Below are 19,081 nucleotides of genomic sequence, written 5' to 3'. Positions count from 1 at the left end.
CATCAGGGTTTACTTCACAAAACAGTAGGACAGTGTTTGTATCTCAAGATGGAGATGTTGCACTGGAGAACTTACTTTTACACAGAGATCTCCAGGAGTTTTTGCATGTTTTAAAGCTTGCATGGTGTGTAATGGACAGCAGCTTTATGTGTTGTCAAGGTTTTGATTTGGCTTCCTGTTTTATATTAACACATTTAGATCAAAGACGAGAACAAGCCAGGAGCAAGTGTAAGTAAATGCTGTCCTTTATAGTGGGATACATAGTTACTGGTCAACGGAGTCATGTTAGAGCTGTCTTACTAGCAATCAGGTCTTGTTGTTTGTGAATAACAAGACTGATCGGCCATTTTTTTTTTTGCATATTGTGTGTGTAGTTTTAGATAGAACTTAACACATTGGAAGTTAGTATTGCACACATTTGTGGCTGCAACTAATATTTATTGTTATAACCAATGTATGAGGATAATTTATAGTAATATTTATTATAAAATGCGAGAAAACCCATCATCCAAAGATAATTTAATAAACTGTGACCAAAAATAAGATCATATCTCAGAAAATGTTGGTATTTTTGCTTGTAAAATGCCACAAGCGCTTATTTAGTTACCAGAATCGTTCATGATTAATTTTCTGCAGATTAACTAATTGATTGATAACTAATTTTTGCAGTTATACACTCAACATTTTTTTCGATCACACTTGACAAAATCTTGGGCCAGTTGCTCATATTATAAACCTCTCACTTTTTAGTGCGAGTGTTTTGAGAAAAAAAAATGTATACTTGCAAATTTATGATAACCTCACACAGCTTGATGAATGGCACCTCTGTGTGAGTAGGGTCATTTTCATTAGATTTATTATCAGCTGAATGGAAGCCCTTAAGTACTATAAATTTCTGCTTTTTCTGTTTCATTCACTAAAATTTTACCTAAGAGTGAGATGAGTTCTTTAGAATATTTGAAGTTTGCAAATGAAGCAGTGGCAGCACTGGTATTAGAAAAATGTGCCACTGTACAAGTTCTCTTAAGTATGTCACTTAAGAGCAGAGCAGGTGATCTTGCAGTAATCCTGTTGACTTGAGGGTAAATTAAAATCATCCAGTAATATACTAAAGTTTGTTAATTAACACAGTTCGTTGTCTAATATTGCATTAAGGGTAAAGGCTTGTCTGTTTGGGTTAGGAATGGTGTTATGCTGATATGTCTTAAGCGTCTGCCTCATTTTTTGACATAATGTGTGCAGACCCGCTGAGTTCAGTGTAACATTTCAACATTATGATTGTTGTTAGTCTAAAGACAAGATACTTGGATTTTCAGTCATTATTTCCGTCCTTATAACTTCTATTTTTCCTCTCTGCGAGTAGTCAGACAGTGATGGACTTTCCAGTCGGGCCAAATCAGTACCAGCTCTTGATCCTGGCAGGGGGTTATTCCGGGCAAAAAGTCCTCCATCAGTTTCCCCTGCAGAGTCAGCAGCCCGGGTCAGGAGTCCTTCCCCACCACAAGTCAGGGCACCTGTTAAAGTGCCAGAGCGTTTCAGAAGTCCTGAGCCACTGTCCAAGACGACAGCACAATTTAGGAGTCCTGAACCTCCACAAGCTCCTTTGAGTCCAAAGCCAGTTCTTAACAGTAAGCAAGAACAAAATGGCACAGTAGCTAAAAATATGGTCAATGGTACAGCGAATGGTGAAAGTAACCATCCAGGCACCAGCACTAACCAGATGGAAAGTACAGATGACCAGGGTCTGACACGTAAGAAGGTAGTCAAGGTGGTTCGTCGTGTTGTCAGGAAGGTCCTACCCACTGAAGAGGAAGAGACCACTGTACCAACACAAAACTCAGACAAAGCTGCAGAAACAGCCAAAATTTCTGCCGAAGCTGGTAAAGGAGTACCAGTGCCAGCCCTACCTTCAGTGTCTAAGGCCCACATGATGTCAGGATTCTCTTTTAAACATGATGTCATCAAAACAGAAGACAGTGATGACATTTCACGAGGACTGACAAACTTTCTGATTCGAGGCAGACCAAGGGAGCCTCGTCCACGAATACGCAAAGAAGAACGGCCAGAAAAACTAGAGTTGGAGAAGACAAATGAGAAGAAAGAGAAAATTGTTCAGCCAGAGGAGACAAAAGAAGAGCAGAAAGACGAGAAAACCACCCCAAAGTCCCAGGATGTTAATCACAAACCTGCAAGCTCTGCTCCAGTTATAAAGGAAGCCCCCTCTCCTGTGGTTGCTGTAAACACAGCGAGCACAGCTTCTGTGGGTTCAGCTCCAACTTCTTCTAAATCACCTCATTCCAGACCTTTATCTCTCCCACCAGTTGTGGGCTTTATCCCAGCTCCCAAACCCACACCATTGGCTCCACCTTCTGGCTTCATACCTGCACGCAATACAACTGCTGCTGCAAAACCCACCACTGCCAACCCTCCTTCTAAAAGCCCAGCGGCCCCCAAACCTTCCTCTCTTTCTTCTCCATCACGTTTCATCCCAACCACTAAACCATCTCCAATTGAAACTCCTGTGAACCCCGATCCTCCCCGTCTCAATCCTGGTCCACAGTCTGTCCATTCAGGAGTCAGTCCCATTCAACAGCCTGCTGTCAGTCAACAAGAGGTACAGTGTCCACACTCTGCATGTCAGGTCAACGTTTTGGACTTGGTGTGGAAAATGCTTGGCCACTTGAAATGCATGTTTGAAATAAAAGAGCACCCGGGTGTGGTTCGCTAACAGGCACCACTTATTTGCGTAACCCCATCTGTGCACAGTTTTTGAGTCACTTGATGGCCATTGTAAGATGGCTGTGAAAGATAAAAATGAGTAGAATATATTGCAACATTTTTAAGAATAATGAAGGAAAAGTTAACTAAGTATACCTTTTCCTTTTTAACTAACAGTGACAGGGCCAAACGATGGCAAGGTCAGTTGGTTTATTGGTTAGTTGGTTTACATTTGTTCCAGAGTCTACACTTTAGTCAAGGAAAGGAAATGATGTCCTCAGTGACGACTGTTGAGTGTTGAAAATTCATATTCATTGGCCAGCAAGAAGTAGCGCTGTGCACCAACCTGGTCAGCGAATAGTTAATAATAGTAAGGAAACATATAGACTCAGGTCAGGCTCAGGTCTCATATTTTGCAGCTAGCCATTTTGGATGCTAAATTGAGCTTTAAAGGAAGCATAACGGACAGTGAAGCAAGCTGATTCTGATGATGCTTGTTGTTTTAGTCAATAAAAGAAATCCATTATCGACACTACAAAAATTTGTCTTTAGCATTTGTGAATTGATTCAATCATAGAAGATAAGGAGTGTTATTCTAACTATTTTTTTTCTTAGTATAAATATCTTTTGTCCCCGATCAGGTCACAGTTTCTTCTTGGCCAACACTCTTCAACAAGGCATCTTGTAAAGTAGTGGTTTAAATGCCATGAACTGTTTTGGTTTATTGGGATAAACACTTTATAATGACCCTATTGGCTTTTCTGGTATTACGACTTTTGGGACAGCTACACAAATAAACAAAAAATATCTATTATATGCTGTTTCTGATACATTCTTCCAGTGTATCTTCTTTTATGTTTGGGCACTGGACAAGTCTTCTATCATGAACTGATTATGATTATTTATTAAAATTGCTACTGGGCACGCCTACATTAGTCGTGGAAAAGGAAGTAAGGTTAATTTCTGACCACACTTTCTCATTCTGGTGACCTGTTTGTCACCCTTAAGTTTTCATTCCCCCCCAAACTTTTGGTTTTGGTCTCCAAATAGAACAGTGTCGATTGTTAGAGACTATGGAAGCTTCTGTGGTTTTGCAGATTTTAGGAACTTGCCATTGTTGAGATTTTTCAGCCTGAAAGCCTTTTTGTGGCCGAGGCTACTGTCAAAACAAACAGGGATGACAGTTCCTAGCTTTTCCACCCTTGAGATCTCACATAGAAGAATGTAGCTCACAAGCTTTGTTTATCAAGGCAGAATCCAAGCAGAGACTTTGTGAAACGAGGGACTTCATATGCCCAGGAGAGCTATGTAGTGCCGAGTACTGCAGTGTTACTTTCTGGGAGAGGGACTCGAAGGAAAACTCATGAAAAGGCACGAATAGCACAAATCTCCAGGAACTGAACAGATGGAAGAATGGGACACCAAAAAGCTGTTTTTGCTGAGATTGTGTAACTAAGGCCTGGCTATTAGTTTACTTGAAAACACATGCTGTCACTGAGCACTACAGTAACTTTGAGAACCTGCATCTAGATTCTTAAAGGTTGCCACTGACTTATTTTTTGGTAGTTCTGAAAAACAAATGAAATGTATCGATTCTTACATTGCCTTTGTGTTGTTGGCATGATAATTAATGATAGTAGTTTTAAAAAAAAACCTTAAAACAGCTATGGTTGTAGTATATTGCTTTGACTCAGTGAAACGTATGCTGGCTCTCTTTTTTTCCACATGCTCGATTTGTTGTTGTTTTTGCAAATATTCTTCCCATAACCAGACAGTTGTGTTCCTGTGTGTGTGAATACATTGGTTTTGTAGTGTGCATGCTGTTTTGAAGCACCACTCTTTATTTCGCAGTAGTACTAACAGTCTTCAAATCTGATTCCACAGTAGTTGAATCTGCTATTGTGATGGTGATGATGCAGTGTGTGTGAGTGTGTGTGTGTGTGCTCGCAGTCTTCTATAAAGAACATAAGTCAGGACAGTTGTCATGGTCTGATTTTATTTTATTTTACCAGGCATAAATCACATGTCCATATGTTTAGTATCATTGTGTGTATGTGTGGTCATGAGCTTTGCTTCATCTCTATCAGCGGGCTTAGAGTCAATGTGTTGCTGCTTTGCCTTGTAGGAGGCATCGCTCAGTCCCACCGAGGAGGCTCAGCGACGCCTGATGAGGATCTTCGGTGCCCCTGTAAATCACCCTGCTGTGCTGTCCTGCATATCAAATCTTGAATTGTGTTTGTCTGTCCATGTCAGCTCTCACACTAACCCGTGAACCCTTGAGCATTTATAGAGACAAAATGAATAACACTGGCTTACTGCATGTCATCCTCCTTCTCATTGCCCTAACCTAAAATACCCACAAAAATGTCCAAATTAATTTATAAAAAAAATCAAAAATCCCATTTCCTAAAGATGCCCAGCTAGATCCTGATGATCCCTTCAGTGTTTCCAATCATCCATTAGCTAGCATCAGGGCAGCAGTGGGGTCTGGATTCTCTCCCAGCTGAGCTTGAACTGGGATGAGAGCCGTGGTACACACCGGGCAATTCTTCAGTCTGTCACAGAGCTAACACATAGAGGCAGACAGTGATGCATGCTCACACTCACACCTATGGCCAGTTTGGAAAGGGAAAAGCTTCTGGCTGTGGGGCTACCCCATTTCAGTGTGTGTCAGCTTTAGGACATGGGAGTCTCTGGAATATTTATTGCGGTGTTATAGCCATCCGTTTGCATTATTTCAACTTTGTTTCAGAGAATTTTATTTTTTTTGTTCCATCAGTTTGGAATGAAGTTAGTACCAACATTGCTATGGACAAAAATGAAAGGAGGGAAGGAAACATGTCAGAGGTGCAAATCAAGGCGGTATCAAATTCAGAACTATGTTGCTGAATCTAGCAGACACTAGACCTGACAGCACAACAGGTGCTGAATTTGTCCAAAATCAACTTTAGAAAGTGTCCGAAAGTGTTCATATTGAAACTATTCCATATATTTACAGGTTTCACAATAAGTTCCAGTGTTCATTTTAATGTTGCTAGAGCATGTATCTGAAAAGATATATTCTCTATGATGAAAGGTTTCCTGCAGAAATGCTCCTTGGGAGTTGACTTGCAAAAGAACCAGCCTTTGTGTTTTAAGCTCTAAGCCAGAGCTGCTGAATTATATTTGATTAGATAACGTAGTAAAATTCTGACTGGGGCACAAGCCATGCTTAAAGCATCACTTATTGTCATAAACTTGACAAACTGATCTTCATAGTCCTGCTGCTAAATAGCTTAGTACTTATCCTCTGGTGATGATTTATTCTTTTCACTTTACAGCACTCCACTCTGGCTCTGCTCTTTAGCTTTATAGCACATTCCATTTCAAGTAACACATTACTAATGTTTCCCCTACCAGTTAAACAATAACTATCTGTTTAAACTGATCTGCATTCTCAAAAACGCTGTCATTTTGTCACTGCATGGGAGTCATTTACACCCCATGGTTGCTCATTGTAAAGCCATTTTCACTTGTCCATTACTCTGTCAAGTGTCTGTTCTCTTTTTCTGTTGCTTTTGTGCAGTGCAGTTTCTTCATCCAAAGTTCCATGTTGACCTTGTCTCTTTTTTTCTCCTTGTTCTTTCCCTCATTCTCTTTCCTTCACTCCATGTCTTACTCACACTGCTTTTGCTGGCTGTCGTCTCTGTGGCTGTTTTGTGGCTAAGCTGGAGCCGGCAGTTAGTGTTTCATCTTCTGTCCAAGCCTCCGTCCCTGCAGCCCCACAGCCCCAGGGCTCCCTCCAGGTACCGCAGCCCTCCAGTCTTCCTCTGGGCCTCCTGGCTGGAATTTGTACTCGTGTGGCTTGTTGGAGTGTAAGGCCTGGAATCCTTCTAACTTTCCCCCTTTTCACCATTTTCTCCTTCTAAAGTTTCCAAAGTCTACATTAAGGTGCAGCTGCATTAAGCTGACAGGCTATAGGCATTAACCCAGTCAGTGCCCTGACTTGAATAGAATTGAGAAGATTTGTTGTTTTTGTCATAGCGTTGATTGAAACCTGAATTCTATTCTGAGCCACATTGTCAGAGTCCACTTAGGAGTTTTTTTTTTGTTATTGTCTTGTCTAGATACTTTTGAAGACAATTTTTCAAGCTGCAAAGGATGAACTTGAGAGGAAGCATTGGCTTTTTTATGAAATTATTTTTATGTATCTGTAGTTTTTTCTTTTGCAGAGACATGTCAACTAGCAGTTTTTCCCTTTGATTTCAGTCTTTGTGCTAAAATAGTCGCACAGAGGTGAAATTGGCCGTTCTTTACTTTGAGGGCTTTTTTTTTTTTTTACAGTAGCCTACTTTTTTGCCTCCTGATTTTTCTTTTTATGCATCATACTTTATTATGTTATGGCAGGTCTGTCCTGTTTTGTCATCATGAGCTGCAGTTTGTAACATGTGGCGTGATGTAAACGCTCCTTTTAATGAGACTGATAGAAGCTGTTTGCATGAGTGATGTATTTTTGTGCTGAAGGCATAGTGCATGCATGTATGGTGTTTACTCTCAACATAGCATCTGTGTGAGTGTTGTATGGCTTATTGATACATTTAGATGCTCCGAGCTCTGAGTCATGATAGACCTTGATGCTGATGCTTTTTTGTTGTCATGCAACCATTTTGTTTCATTGGCCCATAAACATTTCACCTGCTCTAACAATTTAATCTGCTGTATTAAGTTTTTGATGCTGATGGATAAATTATTTTGAAAAGCATCACACTGTCAGCATGTACAGATGTTCTGTTTTCCTGTTCTCCTGTGTTCCAGGACACAGCCTAGGCTTCTATGGTCAGTATTAAGGACAGTGGCGACAAATGTCATTTATGTTATTCATCAGTGTTATCTAAGCGACTGATTTAAAAAACCATACTGTTTGTTAAAACTCTTGCTGTTGGGTGTCTATACCCAATCTGCATCTGTTCAAGAAATAATAATTAAATAATTATGGCCTTTCTGTTCTATCGAAGGCCTACTGAGCATTCACTTCAAATACTGCTGTGTGGATGCTGTGTGGATAGAAACCCTTCTGCACAAAAACATTCTGATTGTCATGAACTAGACATTGTATACAAGGTGCTGATCTCCCTGCTAAGACTTCTCAGAATATCTTTGAGACAGAGACTTATTGGTTTAAATGAGGAACAATCTGTAGAAGGTTTGCCTTGTTTCAAAATCAGCATTATCATTTTCAGCCTTGAACAGGGTAAAAGAGTCCCGTTCTGATAAAATCTTGCATACAAATGCAAGCATGGAACAAGTATTTTAAAAAATGGTCGGCCGTTATGCCCTGGCACTTTACCATTGTTAATATTTTGGAAAGCCTATCAGACATCTTCAGTTGTTAAACAACTATCTAACTCCCTTTTCTTTCCATGTTCTGTTAGTGTCTGGAATTGAATTAAATATTTACACTTCCTCTGAGGCTCGGAGGCATTTTGATCTACATAAATATTCTTAAAATTCTCTAAGACTGTTATTAATGTTTAATGGTATGTACTGTTAGGCTCCTGAAGAAGTCATTAAACTATTACATACATTTACCATGCCAGGCGTTCTTTTGTTTTTGATCGTAATAAGATGACTTCAGACACATTAAACTATTTGTAGTTTTATCAGCAGATAATTACTTCTCTGTGGCTATCACAAGAAACACAGAAGCATGTGTTCTTGGCTCATCCCTTTTATTTAGATCTATCTCTAAAGATTTATTTAATTTTTCCTACGTTTCTACCTTTATTTGTTGTTGTTTGACCTTTGAGCTTGTATTGCCTATGATTTCTCCTCTTATGTATGCTTAGGATGCCTTCTGACTTGTGTTGGTGCCAGTTTGATCTGTATCTAACTCAAAATAACTAAATGTTATAGTTTACATAAATTTAACCAAGTCTGGGCTCTTTAACTGTTGTGATGAATTCAATTTTTCAGGGGACTGTGAAAAAAAACTTGTTAGTATGAAAGAACTAACAGCATGGTTGCTTACTGCTATGCTATCACCAACCAGCTTTGAATCTCTGAGAAGAGCTCACTTGGGAACAGCATGAAAACAAAATTTACTTTTTTTCCAAGATTTCTGCTTGTTCTACACTTCAACCAACTTCATATCCCCAGTTTATTGTCTAACAGTTTTGTATGTGCCTTATTGGTAACACAACCTGTAGTGCCATCTGTTCCTGGAATTACGGCACAATTGAAATCTCCTCCAATTATGTAAATGCTCATAAAGTGGACACAGTACTAGTACCTTAAGCTATATCTCAGATTGTTGTAATAGTTTGAAGTGGCATCATTCTGTGAATAAGTACACCTCCAGCATAACTGTTGTATGTTGCATGTAAGCCTTGAAAAATTTTTGTTTTGAACTGTTTGATCCTGCTCATAACCTGTTTCATTTTGCTTAACTTTAATAGTCCCTTTATTTTCCAGCTTGTGAATTTTATGTTAAAGATAGTCTGAGTGTTCATTTGTTCAATTAAAAGGATATTCTAGTTATAGAAGGGAAAGGAATAAGAGGTATTTCTGTTTAATTGAGTGCAAAGCATACATAACTTGTCTTTCTCAGAACAGAAAACTCTAGTTCTTGTGCTTATTTACTCTTTGTAGGGGCTAAACTATGCCAACCTAACTCCACAGGCAACCAGTGGCAGCCATCAACCATTCACCTAACATAGCTTAGATCCTTTGTCTTACATTATTCACTCAACCCACACTTATTTTCCTATTTCAGAGGATCCTCATCTTGCATGGATGTTCAGATGCTTTGACACAGTCGACATTTATGCAGATGATACTTCAATTTTTCTGTGTGCTTATCTGTTGTATATTAACTCTCGTGTGTGTCTGTATAACATGTGATGCTCATATATAACTGTGACTTTTGACCTCTTCATGCTGGCAAAATCACCAGGGATCAGTGGAAGAGGATCCTTTAACGCTCCTCCAGGCATCTCATGCTGCAGCTAAGCAATCCCAGGTGTGGCCTGCACTGTGCCTGAGTGTTATTAAACCACCAGCTCGCCCCATCATCACCCTGCACTGTGGAGTGTTGTGCTTTGTCCCTTTGCTTGCACAGTGAAGTGTGTCTTGTTCACGTTTTCCATTCAAAATTTTGTGAAGTATGTTGTCAGTAGTTATGACTTCATTCATGGGCTCACATTTATAAAATCGTGCTTTTCACATATTTATAAAATGTGTTTAATTTGTTTACATGTTTTTCTTTTTATTTTTTTATTGTCTTCATTCCTCACTTTTCTTTCCTGTGTGTTCACTGAACTGAGCTAATTCCTGGCATTTTGATCACCAGGGTCACCATTGAGTCCCCCCTCACCCACCGCTGAGGCTTGTTATATTGACATGTGTCTGTTTTGAAGTTTCTTCCATACAAACATAAACATTCACATACCCACACACCACCCTGGAGGAGCATGGAGTGCTCAATGAACTGCATGGTTTTCATTTTGACAAGTTTTTCCTTTTAAACTCCTGAGCATGTGCTGGTATCACACGGGAAACACTGGTGGTTTCAGACCAACCCTGTGGAACACCATTTGATTCTAATCATTTTCTTGTCCTTGCTGTCCAGTAATTTTAATCTTTGTCCTTTCAGGTGAAGACAGAAGAGCAGATTGCAGCAGAGCAGGCCTGGTATGGATCTGAGAAAGTCTGGCTTGTCCACAAAGATGGCTTCTCCCTGGGTGAGATGAGATCATTATTATTATTGTTATTTTTTTTTTATACACATGTAGCTACATCTCTTATATCCTTATATTCTCCTTTCAAATCTCAACATTTTGGATCACCCTGTTTTTTTTTGGCCTTCCAAAGTAGTAACTGGTAAAAAAAGAAGGTTTTGTTATTATTATTATTATTATTTTTTTTTAACAAATCCCAGTTCAAATATCCTTGTTGCTATGAATATGTGTCACAGTAAAGATAATGCGATTATAATGAATATATGAATCTGGATATGCTGAAGCCTATCTCAGTCAACTCAAGGTGAAGGCAGGGGACACCCTGGACAGGTCGCCAGTCTATCACAGGGCTACACTTAGAGACAGACAACCAAGCACACTCACGTTCACACCTACAGACGTTTAGAATCACCAGTTAACCTCAACATGTTTTTGGACTGTGGGAGGAAGCCAGAGAACCCAGGGAGAACCCACACTGCATGGGGAGAACATGCAAACACTATGCAGAAAGATCCTGGGTTTCCGAATGCGAACTGGGGATCTTCTAACTGCGAGGCAACGGTGCTAACCACCGAGCCACCTTGCAGCTTCTGTAATCGTGTAATTTATTTTAGTAATTAGTTATTTAGCTCATCCTCCCAGCTCTCTCTGTAACATGTGACTGCTGTAAATATTTGTAAATTCAATATTAATCCAGCTGTCATCAAATATTACCATTACACAGTTCAAATTACTCTTAAATATAGTTTATTAATCAAATAAACAGATCAACTAGAATAACTGCCTCATGGTTGTATGTCCCCACCAAGTTGCACTTTATACCCATGTGTGTCCAGACTTGATCTTGTATCTTGATCCGATTTTACATACAAAATATCACCACTTCATCATTTTATCCTTTAGGCATTTGCACATTTTGTTATAATTAGTGTATGATTTCTTGAGTTGTGGTTATAAATTAGCTTTGTGTGGTCAGAATGATGTTTGACTTGACTACCGAAATCTATCCAGTTTGTCTTTTTTCAGATTTGGCCTGCAGTCCTGTATGCGATTTTATAACTCTCACTAGGTGGCAGGCATGGCTAAGTTACTGACTATACATAGGCACACTGGCCGGAATAACGACAGAGGGGCAGCAGAGACCTCAGTGCTGCTGAGTATGATGTGCAGCACAGAAACATCACTTCTCTCCATAAATATGAATTAATGCAGCTTTAACACACGGGCATGAAATAGATTTTTCCTTATCTTACTATTCAAAAGCTTAACTCTCACGATTTGAAAAGCTATGCGTTGGGAAGTTGTAGTCCAATGTTTCCATAGGTCTGTTTTTTGTCTGTTTTTGGGAATTATTTTAGAACACTTTAAACCTCTAAGTAGTAGTTAGTATTTTTAGTGTTTTCGTAGCATACTGTGCAGTGCAGCTGTTCGACAGAAGAGTTGATCTAATTCATATATTACTCTGCCATGTTTCTAAAACTTTTCATTGTAGCAGCAGCCCTGAAATTTTTTTCAGTTCTCGATGCAAGTGGTTGGAAGTTATCAGATGATTTTCATGTCAGTGGAGTGAAAAAGTTGAGTTGTGGTAGTCTGTAGTTTCAAACATGAACATCAGATTTCTGTTTGTTTTTTTCCTTGAAATTAGCCAGTTAAGGTACGTAGATGAGTATGAGGTCTAACAGACTAACAGATAGAAGTGCTTTCTGTCTTTTCTCTTGCCAGCCACCGTGGTGAAGACAGAGCCTGGCTCCCTGCCAGAGGGCAAGTTAAAGATCAAACTGGAGCGTGATGGGACATTACTGGATGTGGACGAAGACGATGTAGAAAAGGTGAGTTGGACATGGCTACAAATGGTTAATAGTAGTGCATGAGAAGGGATCTGTACCAATTCAGCTGCTCCTGTATAAACTGTTGGTTAAAATAAGATGTCTCTAAATATATATTGTATTGACATCAGTTTTTTTTTAAATTTTAGAATCACTTCTGAGCATTATGAATAATGTTGTGAATATTATCAGATATTTTCATTTCAGTTGAGGAAAATTTCTGTTGGAGATCATAGCATTCCACATCTTTTCACAGTATTTCAGTGCATCACAGTGTTTCATAATATTTCAGTGTCGTAAGTATGAACATGTAGTTATGTATATAATCTGTTTGATCCTGTAGAAGTTATTTTGTATGTTTCTGAACAGAAATTTAGCTGAAGACTCATCATTTTTCTTGTCATATTCGACATATTTATATCTGACTTTGATGAATTATTCCTCAGTGAAGTCAGATTTGATAAAGTAGGTCTTCTCTCTACCGGTCATTCAGTCCACCTGAGAGAGGCTCAGAGATAGCCAGGCTGTCACAGATGGCCACAGAGGATACTGACAGCCTCAGGAATAATGGGATAGGTGCAGAAGAGGTCAGATGACAGTTGGGAAATCTATGCCTGCTGCCAACAGTTAAAATTTACTTACGTGGCCACATTTTAAAATTAAGTTAAGATGTATGTTGAAGTTTAAGATGCAGTCAATGCAACAAGACAACTTTGTTATCATGTTATTTCCAAAATTCTAACAGCAAGACCAGAGTTAAACAGTGACAGTTATTTGGCTGATGATTGGTCAATCCAGAAATCTTTAGACTTGATATTGGTGTACAACTGGCACATAAAGGAACGATAAGAGTCACTGGGGTTTTCCCAGGCTCTCAGCATTGCTGATGCCCCTGAACTTCAAATGCTTGAACTCAGACATAGTTCTGTCCAAGGATCATTTTACAGTTCCACTGGACCTTAGACCAGCTTCAGTTTCAACTGACAGTCCAAGGAATGTCCCCGCTCAGGTTGAACTTTCTGTATGTGGTAAACTGTCTTTCTGTTGCCAGTTTAATGCCTTCTAGGGCCACAACTAAAGACTGTTTTTTATTTTTGAAGGATTATTTTCCCCATTTTTTGTTTGGTCTATAATAGGCATGCAACGAATATTCGATGTACTCCACTAAAATTGATGACCAAATCAGTTGGCAAGGTCATCATCATGTTTGTTTATCCACTGACTCAGGATGCTCTGACATGAAGGCATCACAACTTTCTGCATGATGTGATTGTAAAAGCATGGACCACCTTCGCACAGTGGGAGGACATATGGACCAAATTTATTGCTGATCTCAGCGCAGGACAACTGCAGAAAAAAAAAGATGAATCAGAATTATAACCATGGCTTGTGCCAGTGTAATGAAATCCCCACAGCCTGCCAGGCTTAAGCATAGAGGAAGAACTCTATAGAGTATAGAACTATATATAGATTGGGACAATATAGCTGGAAAAATATATGGTTAGAAAGCTCATTAACAACATCCAGCATTCACGGCTTTAAAAAATGGCTTTAATAAGGTTAAAAAGAAAAGTTGCCAATTTCATTTTTTTCGACTAATGGACCAAGTGTTTCAGTTTAAGTGCCATCGTTGTGATCTTTCTCTCCATGTGCAGGCCAACCCTCCATCATATGACCGATCAGAGGACCTGGCTTCACTGCTCTATCTGAATGAATCCAGCGTGATGCACTGCCTGCGCCAGCGCTATGGAGGCAACCTCATCCACTCCTATGCTGGACCCAACATGGTGGTCATCAACCCCCTTAGCACACCCTCCATGTACTCTGAGAAAGTAAGCTGAAGACTGATAAGCAGGGCTGTTATACCACCATACTGTGTGTTGTTATATTTGGGTGGAAAAATCACAAGCAATTTGTGTTTGTAGCTCAAAATTCCAAACTGAGCTAATGCTTTGAATTTCTACCATGGACTTCTTGTGTAGCTCTCAGCAGATGGGAATATTTCTTGAAAGAACATAAAATGTTATTCAGGCAGTTTCACACTGCTTTCATCTCCACATTTAAATTGTGATGCAAAATTATGCAACTCGTCTAGAATTTCTGGGACAGCTGATAACTTCTATTTGTATGCCTCTCTGCTCTTGTGTTTGTCCTTCTTCTGTGCCCCTCCCCTGCTGTGTGCACTGTCCTGTCTCTTACTCCCCTGTCAGGTGATGCACATGTTCAAAGGCTGTCGGCGCGAGGACACTGCTCCTCATATCTACTCAGTTGCCCAGTCAGCTTACCGCAATCTGCTCACCACCCGGCAAGATCAGTCAGTTGTACTGCTGGGCAAGTCTGGCAGCGGGAAAACCACCAACTGCCAGCACCTGGTCCAGTACTTGGTCTCCATTGCCGGCAGCACGGGCAAAATCTTCTCTGGTGAGCCCCGAGATGGAATAGAGGAATTCTGAGAGAATACCAGAATGGAAAACAATATATAACTTGTTCTTGAACGTAGTATGACCCAGACTTTTTGAAACTGGAAAAAAATCATGCATGGCAATACGGTCACCACGGCAATAGTTTATTCAGTTTATCTGAATCAGTTTATGTAAATGCAAAACTAAAAACACCAGAAGTGTCACTAATATTTCCTAACAAGATGTTTACAGGGCAATTTAGTTCAGTCATTTTACTGTTGTTCTTTTTTTTTTTTTTAGTTATTTATGTATTTTAAGGATCTTGCTGCAGTAAACAACAATGAAATAAAAAAAAATAATTTTAATATATATATATATAGTTTAAAAAAAGGTGTTGCACAGTTCTTAAACAAACAGTACAATCAGCCATACATTACTGTAAGCTAGTTGGAATTATTCAATAAAAAACGATTTATGGAGGCCCTGATATCTAATAACATACTACATGGGTGCAAATACCAACAGCAGTGAGTGCCTGGTTTCAATTCCTTGATGTTTGATTTAAAAACTTCAAAGTATATTTTTCACAGAAAGAGCTGACTGACCAAATCAGCTGCCTCTATGTGAGACCATGTAGTAGTTTGTATTCCAGAAGGTGCTGTCCATTAGTTCAACAAAGTGGCCTAAAGGAGGACGTAGTGTTCCCTGTAGAACCTTAAACAGACAACACAAATCCCTATGCTGTGAAAATCTGTCTAAACAAAAACAAAATCATATTTGTGAATGATATGACAGTGGTGATAATGACAGGTTTTGTTATAATGCACCTGGAGTACATGGAATTTGGTATTCAGTATTTGCTACACAAACCTGCTGCTGTATACAGTCACTAGGTCAGTTTCAGCAGCTACACCTCAGCTAGAACAATGTTTGATTTAATGTGCAGTCACAGCAAAAGTTTGTGTTTTTAGCGTTGTTGTTTTAGCTTTTGATCAGTATAATTATCTACTGCAGGCTTAATAGAATCGTGGCTGTCTCTGATGTACTTCAGAAAACTTAATGTGGTCTACGTCCTGAACCTTTTCTTACCTTTCCCACCACCATCTAACCCATCTCAAATCACAGGTACAAAATGAAAAAGAAGAAAAAAAAAGTTCACACTTAGATTATGAGAGATATTTTTTTTCTTTAAAATCAGTGGGCATTTAGATATTGCCAAAATTCAGTTTCATTCAGGGCTCACTGGAAGGTTTTTTGAAAAGTGCACAAATGAACTTCCATATTTCAGAGTCTTTCAGCATAAACCTTGTCTTCCATTTACTTCTTTTATCCACTAACAATGTTAGAGGGCAGGGTTACAGGTGTGCTTCTAAGCAACATCAGGTGTTGGCATTTAGACTAACAAAACCTGTAAGACTGTCATATTTACTGTCAGGGCAACCACTCCAAGCAATGTGGGACATTTCATATTTGTCATCTGCACAAGTACAAGTAGCTTGTAGACAAACTGCTCAGGTACTTAATGAAAACATTAGAAGGTAGAACAGAGTTGTGGATTTTCAGTAAGACGTTGACAGTTAGTTTGCAAACATTTCACTAACAAATGATGTGACCTTTATTCATTTTTGGTGACACAGCTGAGAAATGGCAGGCGGTCTACACCATCCTGGAGGCTTTTGGCAACAGCTCCACTTCTATGAACACCAACGCTAGCCGCTTCTCCCATGTAGTGTCCCTGGACTTTGACCAGGCCGGGCAGGTGGCCTCTGCTTCCATCCAGGTAACACACATGCACATACCTCTGTCTTGCCACCTCTTTAACTTCAGACATCTGACTAATAAATGATGTGAAGTGCTGTGGTGAATGTGAAGGTGTTTGGATACGCCAGAAGAAAGAAACATAAAAAAAAGAATCATACAACAGCCGCCTACAATAGGACTGGAGTAGTCTCGCATATCCAGACATATCTCCACAGCACTGTGTCAGTGCTGGATAATCGTTTGGCCTCTGCAACAGGGGACAAAAAAGCTCTGTTTGTTTCAACCAATCACAATCTTTTTGGGCGGTGCTAATCCCACAATGCATTGATGGTGCTGCTGCAAAATAGCAGGTAGAATTATTTTGGTGGAACCTTTGCATGCAGGGAGATGAGCACTGCTGTGCTAACTCACTGCCTTATCGCGCAATGCAAATCTTCTGCAAAACTTTGTTTTCAGCATGTAGGTTGTTGCTTGAAGGCTGCAAAGTGAAATTTGAAAATGGTAATATGCAGATAGCAGAAGGAGAGGAGGAAGCCACATGAAATGTGACTTGGAAATAGTCGCCTTATACTCAGATTCGACAATCTATGAATCAGTCTGGGGCTGGGGCGACTCAGTGACTCAAAGATGTCGTCAATGATGACAGTAGTGCTTTGCAAAGATGGCTTAGCCCAGTCAAAGCATGGATTCCTCCAGACAACAGGCTGAAGCTCATGATTACTGAAAGCGTGGTGATTTTAGACAAAGAGCAACAGTGTGGTGCTGTGTAAGCAGTGCAGACTAGAAAGGGCTAATCACACCTTAACTACTGCTGCATGAACTTTGAAGAGAAAGCACCCCAGAGTGCCTTGTTGAGAGTGCAGTGAGAGAAAGCCTCGTCCTGTTATTTTTTTCTTACCACCCAGTGTTCCAAACAGGCACACTTGAATGTAATACACTAATACACGCTGCAACCAACTTAAATGACGGCACTTTGTATAGAAACAGAAATTCATGTTGTCGTCTTCTGCTTAGACGATGCTGCTGGAGAAACTGAGGGTGAGCAGACGACCTGAAGCGGAGTCCACCTTCAATGTCTTTTACTACATGATGGCTGGAGCTGACAGCAGCCTGAGGTAACTCTTCTCGTTTTTCTTTTTTTCAAATAAATACGGCATTTGAGTAGCACAACTGTAAAGTATTTAAATCTATCATTTTATTTAGAAGTTGATGAAAAATTCTATATATATTTGTATTGTGCGATCATAATATCTGTCGGTTTTTTCAATTTTTTTTATTCATTTTGATTTTTAAGTTGATGCCCTCCTCGAAAAATGTTAAAATGATTATTGTTCTGAAGGGATCAGACCAGTTTAAACAAGTCTGCTGTAGTTGTTCACACTGGACAGTCAGTAGATGATCAAATAATCCCGTTGATCTCTCTAAATCTCCTTTATACTTTCGAAGAATTTGATTGCAGAAGCCTGAGTATCATTCAGAGTTTTCATATCATAAATTCACTATGTTCCTTCACTATACACACATTTATTGCATATTTATTCAGGATAAGGGATTCCCTCTTCTGTTGCTTCTGAATCGAGGGGTCTATAGATTGAGGGTGTTCTAATTTGTACAGATTGTAAAGCCACCTGAGAGAAACTTGTGATATGGGGCCATGCAAGTTAAGTCAACTTGACTTCATAGATAATCCTTCTTAATCCTAGAAAAATCTGAACTAACATAAAAATGGTGTAAAATAGAGGCAATACCACATTTGTATGGTCAGATTTCAGGTCAGAGCCACAGCTCACCTCACTCCGATGAGATTTCGTCTTCTGCTGCCCTCTCTGAAGAGTTTAGTCTTCTTTGTATTTCTCTCTCCTGTCACGATTTCATCCAAATTTATATTCTTTTCTGAAATCGGAGTTCACCTTTTGTACAAAATATCATTTTGCTTTACTATGAAAAGCTGTGTTAGGGTAGTGCATGTATTTCACATTAAATTACAACAGAAGAGAATAGAAGTAGTACGCCAGAAAGCAAATACAGTGTGACACGGCTGGGGTGCAGCTGGCAGCCCGGACGTCCTCTGTGTTAACAGAGCCCGTCAAAATGACCTTTGGGCTCTGAAGTCTAAAAAGTCAGTACTTTGATGGAAGCCATGATTGTTGGTCTAGGTGTTGTTTAGTGTGCTCTCAACATTTTAGCAGCACCTTAATTTGTTTGTGTAGAACCTTCAGATTAGTGAGCATCACAATTGCTGTCCAAGATTTTTGAATACATGAATAAATGAGCAAACGAATCAACAGCTTCTTAGACAAACAAAAACACATAGTCTTTGTCTGATAATCAAACACACAGTTGATGATTCCTTAATATTACAACATGTACAACTAAAAACATTTCACTGACACTGAGAAGCTTGCTGATCCCAGTATATTGTTTCTTCTCCAGAACGGAGCTGCACCTGAACCACATAGCTGAGAACAGTGCTTTTGGAATCCTCCCACAGTCTAAGGTATGACCAATAGATGGTACAGTGGAGATCTGTTTTTTGTTTTTTTTTAGGGTTTGATTTATTTTGCTGACCCATCTAAAATATCTATTGATGAAGTATGTGGAAGTAGCTGTTTGTTGTTGCAACATTTCACCTTCACCTCCAGGATCAGTGAAGTTTGAT

At 39.5% G+C, this 19,081-nt stretch overlaps 1 protein-coding gene across 6 annotated transcripts in view; it reads left to right on the top strand.

Moving 5' to 3' along the window:
- Positions 1–19,081, top strand: part of LOC103353396 (unconventional myosin-XVIIIa-like) — a 118,693-nt gene that overhangs the window by 38,064 nt on the left and 61,548 nt on the right. For 3 of the 6 annotated variants that reach the window (XM_008276357.1, XM_008276358.1, XM_008276359.1), the window contains 7 exons: positions 10,349–10,436; positions 12,156–12,262; positions 13,915–14,091; positions 14,470–14,680; positions 16,299–16,441; positions 17,437–17,537; positions 18,856–18,919. In XM_008276357.1, coding sequence (XP_008274579.1) covers positions 10,349–10,436; positions 12,156–12,262; positions 13,915–14,091; positions 14,470–14,680; positions 16,299–16,441; positions 17,437–17,537; positions 18,856–18,919 — 891 coding nt within the window. Of the gene's footprint in view, positions 1–198; positions 229–1,363; positions 2,615–4,843; positions 4,907–6,425; positions 6,573–9,649; positions 9,716–10,348; positions 10,437–12,155; positions 12,263–13,914; positions 14,092–14,469; positions 14,681–16,298; positions 16,442–17,436; positions 17,538–18,855; positions 18,920–19,081 lie in introns of all 6 variants that reach the window. The other 3 variants (XM_008276354.1, XM_008276355.1, XM_008276356.1) reach the window with 3 other exon arrangements.

This window comes from Stegastes partitus, unplaced genomic scaffold, assembly GCF_000690725.1.
Source record: "Stegastes partitus isolate 25-593 unplaced genomic scaffold, Stegastes_partitus-1.0.2 Scaffold70, whole genome shotgun sequence".
NCBI lineage: Eukaryota > Metazoa > Chordata > Actinopteri > Pomacentridae > Stegastes > Stegastes partitus.
The sequence above is the reverse complement of the archived record's forward strand: the minus strand, read 5'-3'. Positions and strand labels throughout refer to the sequence as shown.